The sequence below is a fragment of the Neopsephotus bourkii genome, unplaced genomic scaffold, assembly GCF_033783945.1.
Source record: "Neopsephotus bourkii isolate Nb327-2 ecotype Australia unplaced genomic scaffold, CSIRO-AGI_Nbou_v1 NB_1016, whole genome shotgun sequence".
Lineage (NCBI taxonomy): Eukaryota > Metazoa > Chordata > Aves > Psittaciformes > Psittacidae > Neopsephotus > Neopsephotus bourkii.
In genome coordinates, this window is record NW_026901505.1 from 2,402,666 (window position 1) to 2,417,879 (window position 15,214).

The window sequence follows — 15,214 nt, forward strand, 5'->3', positions numbered from 1 at the left end:
GGAAAAGTTGTTGTTTGTTGGGTTCTTTTTCAAGTCACAGATAGGCGAGTGCTGATAAATAATGGAAAAAATCTTTTGGCTCCATATGAAAAGACTGAGTATTGTTTTCTAAATCCCACTTATCAATCAAGATTTCAATGATTCACCTCATTCTTCCTCCTCTTTGTGCTGCAAGAAAAATGACTGTGGATTCCAAAAGACATTGATAAGGCTATAAAGGTAACCAAGACAAACAAGGAAGGAGAGAGAACATTTATATTTTTAAAATATTGCCTCTGTAATATGTACAGGTGCATTCACAGGTCACAAATCCTGAGGTTGGACCTTGGATGAAAATACAGCAAAGTTCATCAGCCCTTGACGTGGCTTGGTCACTGCTATCCAGAGCTGCGGTAGTGGCTGCAAGGCAGTGTGTGGAGCTGGATCCTTCCCTGCAGCCTTGACTGAGGATATAAGACTGCACCTACAGCTAGTTCTGTTCATGAAAAGAGTGCAGAAAGAAGAGTTCACTGAAGCAGGACTAAATCCATGATTGTGTCTGATCCTTTTAGTGCCTCTTTCCAAGTTAAAATACAGGCTTTCCTATCATGAGAAGCGAATGGGTTTTGAGAGTAACCTGACCATTTTGAAGCTGCTCAGGCTTTTGTCTGAGGTGACTAAGAAAGTCAGCCTTGGGGTTTTGCAGCATTGTGCACCCAAGAAGAAATGGAGCAGTGGGCTAAGCAGCACCAAAGCATCTGTCGGCGTTATAGTGGAGACAGTTACTAACTATATTTGCAGTCTGGCAAGCGCTGAACTCATGAGATGATCTCTTGGTGCTCCCCAGCACAGTAATCTCTGTTTGTCCATCTATCCAGGCATTCCTCTAGCTATGAACAAACAGGCATCCAACTCACTCAACCACACCTCAGAAGCACCTTTCAAGTCTCCTAGTGGCACTTTGAACCTGGCATTGTCCTACCTCTCTCCTAAACCACAAAAATTCAGAGCTTCCTCTTGAATGCGATTGTCTTTGCCTGACCCTTGCTTCCTTGTCATAGAATCAATTTGCATTGGAAAAGACCTTTAAGAACATTGAGTTCAGCCAAGTCCACCACTAAATAATGCTCCCGAGTGCCACATCTACAAGTCTTTTAAATACCTCCAGGGGTGGGGACTCAACCACTTCCCTGGGCAGCTTGTACCAATGGTTGACACCCCTTTCAGTGAAGAAATTTTTCCTAATATACGATCTAAACCTCCCTTGGTGGAACTTGAGGCCAGTTCCAACACAAAGCAAAAAGAAATCATCTAATTAGCACACACTCAGTAAGTAACCCTGCAACAGCTGAAAAACAACTCCAAGGCACAGAAAACAGCTCTGTCCCCGAGAAGAAGGCTGCCCTACTTTTATAGTTATATTGCTTCATATAACACCCCCTGAGCCTGAGGGATATTTAAACTCCAGTGTCAGGCTTTTCTCATTTTCTGGCCCAGTTTTAGTGATTTATTCCATTATGTACTTTTACACGAAACCTACTGGTGAATACTGCATGGAAACCTCTGTCTAATTACTACTTTGGTCTCTTCCCTGGGTTGCTCTGACTTAGTCTCAACATTATACCTCCCTGAGTTCGTGTTTGCCTTTGGTGTCACCAGACAATGAGCTCCACAGAGGAGGCTTTGCCATGGCTGTGCCCAGCTAATGCTATTCAGTTGGATCTTGACAGCTTTACTGCAAAGGCTTGCGAAAGCCAGCAGTCAGCACTAAGTCCAAGTGAAAGTCTGCCAAAGTCCACAATAAAAAAATTACTCAGGTCTTATCCCTGAGGGTAACCAAGTAACACTCAAACAAGACTAAAGCAGCATGTTCTGCAAAAACAACTTGACTGAAAATGGCAAAAAGGTTATATAAACCAAAGGAGTGTTTGCATTAGGACACAGACCCAAAAGAAGTACAATAAGCCATTGTTAGCTGCAAATCGTCTCAAAAAGTACTTTCCAGCCACAGACACTAATAGCAAAGAGGTACTATGGCCTCATTCCCTGGTACAGTACCCACAGTATCTCCAAGTCAGGAACACTTGCCTTCAGCCTATTCTTCTAGCCCGACAATTCAAAGAGTGACTTTCCAAACCAATCCAAATAATTGTGTTATTCTCTAGTAAACTACAATCGACATTGAATCAGGAAAGCATTAGCTGTAGTCCAGAAGAAGTCTTTTAATCCTGAAATACTGGATTTGTAATAGCTTTGATGATCTGGTGTAAAGGTACTTGTAGTAGATGTATAACTATGCTGCCAACAGATGAAGGGCAGCCTCTATATCCCCCTAACTCCCTGACATCAATACAGACACCAAAGCGACATCAATTATATCACCAGGTCCTGAGCTCCTTGGCCTTAAAAAAGTAGACAAAACATGACTATCAGGCAGAACCGCTTTTCTATGACTTGTTACATATTGAATTAAAACTGGTCACGAGTGAACCTCTGCACCTTTTTCCTTCCTGAATGGGTTTAGAAGTCAAAGAGCTGCAGTGGTGTACCAGGGCTGTCCCCCACCCCAGGTGTGTTTTCTGCCCACCAGTCCTGAAGGTATTCTGTTGCATTAATAAATCAAGACACTTTGTGAGTGGACACTTCTGCTGTCTGTGACCCTGGAGGAATCTTGACATTCCCTTCCTGCAGATTATATCCTATAACAGCACTTGACACTGAGGACAAATTCAGTGGAGAGAGGCTGCTGCCTCTTCCATGAGACAGGCTGCACAAGCAGTGGAAGCCAGGACCAGCCAGGTTCCCTTTCTAGTCCACAGCAAGAAAGGGCTCTTCTTGAGAGTAAACCACCACCCACATCCTAGACATTGCCCTGTGGAGAATGTGGACCATGGCCTTGAGATAAACACCTCCTTGCACTATGAAGTCCATGATCAGGTCAGACAGAAATATTAATGTTTGTATGAAACTAATACTGACAAAGAGACTCTGAAGAGTAAGGAAGTGCCTGGGAGCTCCAAGGGAGGTCAGGCCTTCACTAGAGCAGGGATTACACTGTCACATGGCAGGAAAATATTTACCCACAATGTTTGATAGAGCAGGATATCAATAGAAAAATACACATGGACCACTAGATGCACCAAGTTAGGGAAGGAAAGGGGCAAAAGGAATGAGACATGGAATTAACAGGGAGAAATGTTGCAAAGTGAGTTTATTGAAGAAGTGTCTCAGGACCTAAGGAAACGAGACAAACTGAAGGAAAGCTGTTGGGGAAGATCAGCCTGTAGGCAGTCACATGCAAGGGAGTTTGTCTTCCTGGGCTGGACTTCAGCACACACTCAGCATTCAGTCATACTCATGAGGTTCAGAGTCCTATTGCTTTCCCTGGTGAGAAAAGGAAAGAGGAGGATTAGACACAGAGCATATTCAGTGATGAAACCCTGTTCTTCATTCACTGGCCCAAGTGTTAGCTTAGTATTGACTATAGATAAAGAACAGTCTCAAAAGCCTTTTCATTATTATCATTAACGGAAAGATGAATAGTTTCACACATTTGATACAATCCAATTGGTTCGGTGAAGTACTTTCCACATGCCCTGATAAGCTTGTGGGGAAGATTACATGCTGACGAAAATGAGTAAAATATCTTTCAAGTTAACAAACGGGAAGCCGCATACAGATCACAGAAACGGGCCCTTTGTGTTTTCCCTTAAAATGCAAAAACACCCATGTCCTTGAACAACTCATGGTGCATCAGAAATACTCAGTATATGCCCATAAGCAGTTAGTCAAAAACCCATATGGAAACAGCCCTACACTCATAGCAGGTATAGGAATTGATCATGAGAGGAAGAGTTTTACTCTTGTACGTACAGGTAGGCATTGCAGAATAAACATTTGTTGCTGTATGTTTTGCCATCAGAGCCACAGTGGGCTACATATTCCATGGTACACATAGAAGAGGGCTGTTGGAAGTCCTTGCAATGCTCCTGCACACAGAAAATAGACATGAATTTAGCTGCGAGGAAACCACGTCCCGTCCCCCCCAGCATAAGGAATGATACCCCACTGAGAAATTAAACTGTAACATCATAATAGCAAACTCAGTTTCCCCTTGGTAGCAGATGCAATCTTTTACTATTCCTGCTCAGTGCCACATCTTTTTCTGCACTGTTACAGAGCAATGGAGCAGATATTGGTTATGACCAGTAAGGACACCACCACTACCCCAATTCCTAACTCAGAGCAGAGGACAGTCCCCCATGAGTGTAGCAGGCACTGAACCTCACTCTTAGTTCTCATCCTTTCCCACTCACTTTTGTAATATCTTCTTCACAGCGTCCGTTCTTTCTTTTGCCAACAATGGCCTGACGCTCCCTGGAGGAAAGAGAAACCATTGTTAGCCACAACCTTCCCCATTACAACCACAGTGCAAGAACAAACCTCACTCCTACACAGTGCACACAGGAGATTTTCAGATAAACTAGCTTAGCACTGCCTACACATCACTGACAAGAACATGCCCTTATGGACCAGGCATGTGTCTTCTGGAATAACATTCTTCCCAGCTGATGTGTCTCCCTCTGTGGGGCTCTGGGATTGAAAACCCATGTCAAACACCAACCAGGGGAAGCAGGAAAATGGGGGTAGACCAATCCAGCACAGGGCTTTAGGGGGAGCCCTTGCACATTACTTGACATTACAGATCCAACAACTACCATTGTGAATCCCCCAGGGGGAATGACTACTTACAGATTGCTGGCACACAGCGTACACTCGCTGGCATAAGTGACACCATCAGTGCCACAGACAGGATCATAGATCATGGTGCAGGCCATCAGCTGGCTGCCATCATCCATCGTGGAAACTCGGTACTGGCTGCAGTCAAGCTGGGGAGCAAAGACACAGGCTCAGCTCTGTGTAACCCCCATGCTTATGCCTCTGCCCTCTGTGGTGTCTGCCACAGGACAAATTATGGTTATACATTAAGTCATTCTTCATGGAAAACTAGCAATTTCCTTTCATAGTCTTACGCTGGAGAAGACTGAATCAAGGCTTGGAGGTAGACATTACTCATTCAGCTTTGTTTTTATCTTGATGTCCCTATACTTAGCTGAACCAACATAATAGGATATTGCAAAATGCAGCTCAAAAATAATCTGCAAATCAAAATGGCATGATTTATGTACATCCTGCAAGAGGGCCGACTGTGACCAAGGTGTTTTTCATGGCCCACAAGAATGGACCAGATGTGCTGACAGGCCTTTTGTTGCAACAGGATGGCTCCAAGTGTTGAAATCTGCCAACAGGACTGACAGCAGCTGAAGCTGATTTACACCAGTTGCAGAACTGGCCTTGTACTTAACACTCCCAGTTTCTCCAGTGTGAGCTCTTCCTTCCTGATTTATGTATCTCACCCAGTCTGAGCACAGAGCATATTCAGGAAACAAAGGAATGACATTTCATAGTTTGTTTGCATAGAAATGAAATATCTGACTTGGGCTGTTGACTCTTTCAAACACATGCTAATGATATGGCTTTGTTCTTCAGTTCCCCAGAGAGTGTAGATAGTTTAGAGCTGGCCAAATATAGTTAAACTGGTATTTTTACAAGATTCATTGTTGGTATACATTAGATTACATTGCATTTACAATAAAAAAACAGAAAGTGGTTTGAATGCCCCGGTACATTAGGTATCAGCATGCAAAACACAGGCAATTTTCTAATCTTTGCAGAACATCCTTTTGTAAAATGCAAGCTTCCAGAAGGCACCAGATACCCTGGGTCCTCTGCATCCCCCTCCTGTATTGCCAGAACAGACTGCTCAGTTCCGGTGGCAGCTATGATAGACTGCTGTGGGAAAAGGATGTCTTCTTGTAAAGCCTTAAATCATTCATGCTACCTGTCTCATAAGTCATTCCTCACCTGTCGTCTCCCCTTTCTGTTTTTGACTGCGTGCAGGAAGCACACAATGTTCCTACTGCTGGGAGAGTGATATTCACTCTCAGAAGGAAGGACAGCAGAAGCTGCGACACCAAGTGAAGGCTACATCACCAAAACCAGCAAGCATTTATTGAAGTTATGCAATCAGCCTCCACTCAAGCTCTTAGTACCTAAAGGGCTACACCTGAAGTATCTAAAGGGGCACGCAGGGTATGTAAGTGCCTAAAAGGGACCTCAAGAAATACGGAGAGGGACTTTTGACAAGGCATGTAGTGACAGGACACAGGGGGAACAGCTTTAAATTGAAAGAGGGGAGATTTATATTAGAAATTAGGAAGAAATTTTCACTATGAGGGTGGTGAAGCGCTGGCACAGAGTGCCCAGAGAAGCTGAGGCTGCCCTGTTACTGGCAGTGTTCAAAGCCAGGCTGGATGGAGCTTGGAGCAACCTGGTCTAGTGGAAGGGGTTGGAATTAGATGATCTTTAAGGTCCCTTCCAACTCAAACCATTATGTTATTCTTGGTTTTCTTTACATTTTACTTACTTGGGGAACTTCTTCTACGCACCTTCCATCATGCTTCTTTGCAACATTAGCTGAAAATTCGCTGGAAAAGAAAGCAGAGTTAGAAATGCTCAAAGGCACTCTGTTGACATCTCAGGGGTCACCTCCAGGCTTACACATTATGGGCACACAGCGAACAGTCGTTGCTGTAGGTGACACCATCTGTCCCACAGATCTCACGCAGGATTAAGGGGCAGGCTGCAATGGCTCCCCCGCTTTCGGCACCACTCAGGTATGGGCTGCAGTCAACCTGGAGAGAGAAAGTAACAATGCTGGGAGATGGAAGAGTCCCTCATCTGCAGTCTGTCCACCCTGCTCATCCAGATTTTAAAGGCTTCTGCCAGAAAATCAGAGGGGTTTTAAGTTCAGTCTTCCATTATAAATGAATTAAGTAATTGTAGCTGGGTTTGGTATTGCCTGCTACCAGAGGGAGGAGAGGAAAAGCTGGCCAAAAAGATTCTTTTCCCTCCAGTAGCTCACATGCAAGTTTTTTAAACAATAATTTAACCCAAAGAATCTGGTTTAAAATGTTTGACATTAAGTCACAGTTAACTAAATCTGAGATTTTGTTTCCGCTTTTTCATAGCAGCAGCAAGAACTGTTTCACCAGCACTTGCTGAAATATTTAATTTATGGTATATAAAGTCTAACATTTTAAATATCTGAGGATAAACAGACCAACTCTTTGGAAGTCGGTCTACACGAGCTAAGCATCACTGACACTTCACTGTCATTTTGCCTAGTTTCTCCAGTGCAGTGTCTCTTATTACCCATATTTCCCATGTGGTCCAAGAGCAAATTAAAGACAGCATCTTAACAATGTGTCTTTAGTATAGAAAATATATTGCAGTCCCTCAGGACGCATGAAATTATTTCTGGTGCTTTAGAGCTGCTCTGCATAAGCAGAATAAGTGTGTTGAAATATTATCAGCATGTATTGTTACTGTGCAGGATAATAAAGCTATTTTTGCATCCATACCTGAGAGCAGATTTTTCCTGGCCAACCAGGGCATGAGGAATATTTTAACCTGCCTGTCTAGTGCAATGGGAATCCTAGCACCAAATGAATACACTGACATCCAGCACAGCCTTCTGTCTTCCTTTCTTACTGTGCTAAAAAGGGCTGCCTCTGATGATTTCTGTGCAGGGATCTGCAGCACTGGGACATTTTGTTTCTGAAGTCCTGGCCTGTTCCCGTTCTCTCTTGCCCTCATGTACAGCGTCTTGGCAGCAGCCACTGTGAGTGGTCAGGGAGAACCGCAGCGCCATCATGAGCCCTGTGCATCACCGTTAGGTGCATCCAGGAGCACTGCGGCTGCACCGAGCCCAGCCAGGGTCTCTCGGAGGCTGGAGAGGGAGTAGGAGATGATGGGTATTTTACAGCCAGTTACACTTACAGGAGTACTTTCTGCCGTGCACCTTCCCTCATGGCTTTTCTTAACGTTAGTCCCTTGTTCTCTGAAAGGGAGAAGTTGATGTTAGTGTGTTCATCAGCTAAGCCTCGTGCCACAGAAAGCAAACCAAACTCATAATCAAATATATATGATAAAGGAAGCATCTGATTGCCTAATGAACCGACCTCTCCCGCTCATTAGTATGTGCAATCCCAAGCAGTAACAGACCTATCAGGTCTTCTCACTGCGTGCTATGTAGCACCCCCATCCACTCTTTTCTCCACCCAAATACCAGAGCCTTCATAGTGTACCCAGACTGAGAGATGGCTAGCCCACAGCTTTCACAAGGAGCACAAACAGCATCAGAGAAAAAAAACACAGTGACAGGGTCTTCACAAGGTGAAAGGGAAACAGAAACATACATAGAGCTATGTTGGTATCAAAAGAAAAGCCTCCTGAACACTAATCATGCCTAGTGACTCCAAAATAGAGTCCTATGTACAGTACTCACAGGTTATGGGCACAGACGCCACATTCATTGTCATAAGTGAATCCGTCTGTGCCGCAGACTGGGAGCAGGGTCCTTGGACAGCGTATTCGGGCTTTACCATCCTCATATATTCTTGATGGGTACTGACTGCAATCGATCTACAAAAAGGAGGAGTGTGAAACCCAGGGAAGTCTTTGTTCTCTGAGAAAAACCACCACGTAATGTCCTGCCAGGTCTTTCAAGCTGGGATGCTGAGACAACACTAGTGCTACGACTCAGTTCTCTCAAAAGCAGGCTGAGTCAGTTCTGCATGAATCCTCTCACGCACAGAGGGGACTGCACAGCACTGCATAGTTTGGGAGATGTGAAATCACTCGGGTGGGTATCTCAGTCAATCCCACATGCAAGATATGCCAGAAAAGAAAAGAGAAAAAGTCCCCTTTTCATTCCACACTATAGATAAAAACAAAACACCAAAATAGTGATGGAATTTGAACTTTGCTGACAATGCATTTCAAGAGCATCCTCAAAGGAAGATCTAAGCCCAAACTGACCAACTTCCACATATATGTGCTGCCATGTTCTAGACACCAGCTCTGGAACTTCTCTGTTATATACACTCAGATCAAAACTTCATGTGTACTCCATGTACCAGAATATATCCCCACCCCAAAGGTTGTAGGTATGAACTTGTAATGAAAACTCTGTGCATAGCTCCCATACAGCTCATTTGCCAGGGCTGTGCAGGCAAGGAGGGCCCAAAGGACACCTGCCCCAGGACAGATGGGATCTGTAGGCATCCTCAACACAAGGTATTGACAAGACTTAATATAAGGGGAGAAAGCCAGACTTCGGGCCAGATCACTTTCAGAATAGATGTAGCCTCAGTAAACCTTTCAGTTGATAGGGCCGAAAGGAGAAATATGCTTTATATTGAATACTTACCTCAGAAGTCTCCTGTCTGCATTTTCCATTATGCTTCTTGCTAACATGGGTGCTGTGTTCTCTGGAAGAGGGAAGCAGTAAAGTTGAGGAGCTAAATACTTAACCTGTTGTTCAAAGTCACATACAAAATGAAGCAAACCACAGCTTCTAACTCTTTAGGAGTGTACCAGAATAGCTTCATCACTTTAATCATTAACAAGCTTATCACATCTTCTCATAACATGCAATTTAAAGCAATATTCTGAATTATTCCTTCCTCAACTCAGTCACTGCCCAGCCCAAAGGCTAATCCAAGGAGCTGATATCTGACTCCTGAAGGTACCCCCTCATGAGATCAAAGAAGGTACCATAAGAAAACTCAAAGTAAATCCAGAACCAATCCAATTTCTAAGAGATCTGAAGAAATAAGGATAAGCACAAATAGAGATGAATGGTCTCAGGACTGCAAAGCATTGCTGGCTACTTAGGAGGAGTGCTCTGCATATTGCACTTACCCATTGTAGGCACAGATTCCACATTCATTATCATATGTAACACCATCTGTGCCGCAGACTGGACTCAGGATCTTTGGGCAGGATACTAATACAGTGCCATCTTCATTGATCATTGTTGGGTACTTACTGCAGTCAATCTGTCAAAATAAGGAGAATTGGCTCTGGTTGAGCCCTTGCTGTGCAAGAAAAGTTGATGCTAAACTTTAACCTTTTCATTCCATATCATAGCCACCATTGTTTCTGCAACAGGACAAAGCTCTGATATAGTGAAGCTAAATCTTCAATCAGAAAGGAGCTTTCTGAATATTACCCCAGTTCTCTAGCAGCCAAGAAAAATGAATATGTTGGAGAAAGAATCCTTCAGGTAGAAAGACGTACAAAATTTCAAACCCATTCTCATGAAAAAAAGCTGCCTTGGATTTAGGGGGAAATGTTTTTCACCAGCTGGAAGCCTGTCTAATACTGTTTTGGTTTGTGTTGCGTTTATCCCCATTTCTCCAGCTCTAGAATTACTTATTAGTTTGGATTCCTTGTAGTTAAGCACAAAGTTTGGAAGTATATATAAAATATGATTATTTCTAAACTGGAGAATGGACTTTCTACATCCCAGAATTTTGGTGCTGGTATAGAAGCTTCTCTTCCTGAGGCACCAGAATGTGGATCTCATATGAATATACAATAAACTATACTCTATAAATATGTATACTTAGTGCTCTTGTGAGTCTCATTATGTCTGTGAAAGCACCCAGCATGGGAGCTCTGATTCCCTGTTGCAATTCCTGTAATCTCCAGAGAGAAAACTGACAACCTGCACAGCATTTTGGCAATTGAAATCTTGGGCCTCCCCTTCTGCTGGGCACAAAAGCCAGTTTAGTAAAAAGGAAGTGTGCTCTGCAGCACTGCAGCTTCCCATTTCATACCCATCTCCTTTATCCTCCATCATTTTGGGGGTGATATATATGGGGTAATGCTCTCTTTGGAGCAGGGAGGGTGCAAAATCCACCCTCACTGTGCAGAAAACCAAAGCGTGGATTGGGACCCTCGTAGGCCTTGTCGTATGGACCTCTTTCTTCCTAGGGAAATCTGTGGGGTTATCAGAATTCTATCAGCAGCCCTAAGAGATGACTTCTATTGCACTTACAATCTCAGGCTTGCATTCTCCATCATACAGTTTGGTAATGTTGGTCTGATATTCTCTGAAAGAAAGGAATGCTTTGGTTAGGAAGCCTTGAGAATAACTTTCCCTGTAACACTCTAGGCACTGGGACAAGAAAGGAAGGTCCCACCTGCCTTGTGGGTCACTACAACTGCTTGACTTGTCTGAATGCACCACACAGATGGTATCAGTAAATGCACAGTATTTCCATATCACACAGTAATCAAGTGCTAGGAGTATAATTAGGTGTTACAAGTAACACTTTGATGTGTTCCTGGCTCTGCTGGTTGTTCTCTGCTTCTTTTATGATTCCCCTCATGAGCACAGACAGAAAATGTAGAAGAAAACTCGGGCTGTCTGGAGAATTACAAGGAGCCGGCTCCAAGGAAACCTACAGAGACACTTGCCTTAAGACAGGCCAGTGTTTTACAGAACTGTTTCTGAGAGCCTTAACTATCACTGATTATCCACAAGGACATTCTATGCACAAAACTTACGCATTATAGGCACAGATTCCACATTCGTTGTCATAGGTGAGGCTATCTGAGCCACAGACTGGTGTCAGTATCATTGGGCATGCTACCAGGACTTGACCATCTACTACACTGCTTCGGTACTTACTGCAGTCTATCTGTAAAAAGAGCAGGAATACAGAAGAAATAAGTCTACATTTTTTATATAAAGATATAACACTCCTACAGAGTCTGCTTACTCTCCCTCTGTCTTTGGGAACCAATCCAGCATCAAACTAATTCCACTAACAAAAACAGAAGCCAGAGTCATGGATGCATGGAAGCAGAAGTCAGGAATGCTCTCCTGCTGAAAAAGAAAAAAGGCACAGCAAGCACTGTGATTTGGGTTTTGTGAGGCCCTACATAAGATACTGCTAGAGCTATTCAGGTGGTGAGATCCAGCCTTCAGACAACACAACATTTTGGTTTCGTTCCCAGTTACAGAGGCTAGAAGTCTGAGTTAGAAAAGCACAGAGACATGGTACCAGATACCCCATAAAAAACCCTCTCAGCTTTGATTATCATCAGATGCCTGCTCCCTTTGGGCTATACAGACTAGGTGTGCATGTTCTGTTTTCCTTTTGTGTCATGTTTGAACCATCCCCTTTTACAACCAGCTGAAGACTTCCATGAACTTACCGTAATAGGTCTCTGCTCACATTCTCCATCATATGCCTTCTCCACACTGTCATTGTGTTTACTAGAAGAAAGCAGACCTGTGTCAGGGATTACAGAGCATCATCTTGAGGCCAGTAGTGTCAGCACGCAGCTTCTAACTCACACTCTCTGCCCAGTGTGTGAAGCTGCCATCTTTACCTTGAGCCCCTTGCCCTGAGGCTTCTGCTAGGTTTCCAGCAATACTCACTGGTTGTGGAAGCAGATCCCACACTCGTTGCTGTACGTGGTACCATCAGTGCCACAGACTGGCTTTATGTTCCTTGGGCAAGCTACCCAGACTGTCCCATCCTCACCAACACCATGAGGAAACTGGTTGCAATCAACCTGGGGAAGCAGCATAGAATCAGCCTAGTGCTGACTCCCTCAGCCTCCCACACCACAGCACAGCACCCACAGCTCCTGACAGGGTAAGTAAGAGATGTTATTTTGAACGTGCTCAGGCAGTCAGGAGGAGTGAATCTAAGGAAGGTTCTGATTAAGCTTTCCTGCCAGGTCTGGGCATGGAGGAAGGATCGCTGTGGGTGAGACAGTGCCTAACGAAGGCAGGTGATAATTGGGAGCCCAGCTGTATGCCAGAGCCCCTCAGCTCAGATTCTGATCACTTCAAATCTTGCTGCACTCCCTGGTGAGTTATAGGAGTCTTGTAACTGCGTGGGAAGAACCTACAGATAAATCCATCATGCAGACCCTGCTGTTTTCCTCTCTGTGACGTAGGTACAGCAAACCTATGCAGAGAACACAGTTTTGCAGGTCTTACTGTATAGAAAAAATGCTCAGAATCAGTGTCTGATGCTTTCAAGCATATCATCTTAAGGCAGTATTCCTCATGAGGAGGTAACCTACTGCCTTTGGCTTGGAGTAATTACATTATGTCTAAGAGTTAACAGAATAGGATTGTATAATTAATTCCCACTTTCTTAATTTTATTTAATTAACTGAAAATACTAGGGAAAAAAAAAGAAAGGAGGGGATATTTCTGATGAATTGCCAATAGCATCCAATCACGGCAAATATTATTTGAACAATCTAATTTGCATTACATTTAATCCACTTGCTCATCAGGTATTTACATACTGTTTCTATTTTGCCAGAAACCTGCAATAGAAGAGAATAAATAAATCTGTAGCTCACCTGAACTCCAAAGGCAATCTCTGAATGAAAATAATGGGGGGAAAAAAAATCAAATTATTGATATGCAGAGAAGGTCTATGTAAATATTTTAATTAAACTGTTAAATTCAGTGACTGTTTCTGACTAATTTATTTGGGTTTAGTAAAATATGGAGATTCACATTATGCCACTAAACAGTCACAGCATGCATTAAGAGTTCCATTGTACTTTCAAAGGGAAATTAAACAGGGGAAAGCACACATATTAATCCATCCCTAAGATGCTACAGGGAAGCCGTACAGGTACTTTAAGTTCAGTACTCATGAATTTTTAACCCTTTCTAAGATACTTTTTATATTAAACTTCAAAAAGTTCGGACATTTGTGTTTAAGATAACTGCTGACCACTGGCATTGTCCATCTCCAAACACATGCTTCTCAGTTACCAGGGGTGGGCATAGTAAACTTAGAGAACAATCCTAGAGGTTACAGTCTGCATTTGTATTGGATAATGATGCTGTTTTTAACAGTTTTACTTTGCCCTTATACACAGTACTCCCATGTACAAGCTGCTGCCCCGCACTACAACTGCTTCTTCAGCTATTTGCTCCTACAAACCAAGAAGATGAACAGTCATCTGTATGAAGTTTGCTGAAACCTCATTCTTGGAGTCTAACTTCTTGCTACAGTCTCTCAGGAAGAATATTTCTTCATGAAATAAAGGTTCTCCTCCACATTACAAGACCCAAATGCTTTTACAGAAATGAAAATTCAGCTCTGACTCAGCTATATCGATCTCTGCAATATCACAGGAAATACTCACCTAAGCAGCAACAAAGGGCCAAAGCAGCCTTCACAAAAACCCCTGATATCTTCATGGCAGGCAGAGATACCTCTCCACTGCAGCCTGCTAGCTGTCTGTGTGGGAGAGGAAGATTGCAGGTAGGAACAGGAATATATAGCATGCCACGATACCAAGTGGTCCCACCTTATTAGGTAATGCTCCAAGCCTGTCATCATCAGTCAAAGCCAAAAAATATATTTACCCAGCCCTAGATTTCTAGCTAATGATTGACACAAGCACGTATACCAGGAAGGGGCCTTTTGTGTGACTTGAGGGGAGTGTGGAACGTGCCAGGATGCCTCTCCTCTTGAACAGGTCTGCCCCATCCCTAGGCTGCCCCTTGCACAGCTGCAGCACATGGCAGGCTCACATCAAACCTGCAACTGGGTAAATGCAATTCTACTCCTCTATAGTTTTCAACTGAGCTGCCAGCCGATAGCCAAACCCCTCATTACTTAACCTCAGAACACGATTTTGTACTCTCCGTTGCAGTATTTCATCCCAGTTTGAGCCCAGGCAATTTCAGCCCAGAAGGTCACCCTGTGCTCTGCAGGAGAAATCCTGCTCTTCTGTTTTAAAAACCTCAGCAGTGTTCTGCCAGCTTTTTCTGTACTACAGCAAGGAGCAAAAATAATAAGTTTGTTCCTAAAATCCATCTTTTTTGGCTGTTCCCTGCTAACTGTCATGGTACCCTCCACTCATCTGCTGCCACCACCCCCATGGCCAGTTCCTGACCCACCTTGCCAAGCTTCAGTGACGCCATCCCACAGGGCAGCAGGCCAAATGCTCTTGATGTTTGCATAGACTAGATGTACTGTATTTCCTTTATCTAGGAAGTCAGCCAGCTTTGCAAAGATTGATATTAGCCCACGCATGGTTTCCTTCCTGAAAATTCATTGTGTACATTATCCCTTTATGCTTTACATCTTCAGTTTTCTTCAAACTTCTCCTGAAGGTTTGCCCACTATTAAAGTAACGGAACTTGGCTTGGTCCTGAACACTTCTTTTTTTTTTTTGGAATTTATTTTTTGGATTGGTCTCAATCCCAGGCTTCTTAATCCAAATCCTAAATTCTACAAATTTCTCACTATTAACCTTTCAAATTCTG

General features: G+C 43.4%; 1 protein-coding gene across 1 annotated transcript; it reads right to left on the minus strand.

Moving 5' to 3' along the window:
- Positions 1-3,173: 3,173 nt before the first annotated feature.
- On the minus strand, positions 3,174-14,241 carry LOC133215876 (ovoinhibitor-like). Its single transcript, XM_061360206.1, has 16 exons — positions 14,086-14,241; positions 13,285-13,304; positions 12,341-12,477; positions 12,115-12,175; positions 11,461-11,594; positions 10,943-11,003; positions 9,808-9,944; positions 9,314-9,374; positions 8,390-8,526; positions 7,882-7,942; positions 6,601-6,734; positions 6,467-6,527; positions 4,732-4,868; positions 4,296-4,356; positions 3,853-3,968; positions 3,174-3,363 (listed from the first exon to the last, which is right to left on the minus strand). Exons 1-16 carry the CDS (start codon positions 14,225-14,227, stop codon positions 3,318-3,320), a joined length of 1,506 nt encoding a protein of 501 aa, XP_061216190.1. The 5' UTR covers positions 14,228-14,241; the 3' UTR covers positions 3,174-3,317.
- Positions 14,242-15,214: the final 973 nt, after the last annotated feature.

What these genes read in the sequence shown, in the direction of transcription:
- LOC133215876 (XM_061360206.1), bottom strand. Translation starts at nt 14,227, where the DNA reads ATGCTATATATTCCTGTTCCTACCTGCAATCTTCCTCTCCCACACAGA. An exon ending in AGATTGCCTTTGGAGTTCAG is followed by an intron (nt 12,478 to 13,284) that starts GTGAGCTACAGA and finishes CTGCTTCCCCAG; the next exon opens with GTTGATTGCAACCAGTTTCC. An exon ending in GTGAAGAAGATATTACAAAA is followed by an intron (nt 3,969 to 4,295) that starts GTGAGTGGGAAA and finishes TTCTGTGTGCAG; the next exon opens with GAGCATTGCAAGGACTTCCA.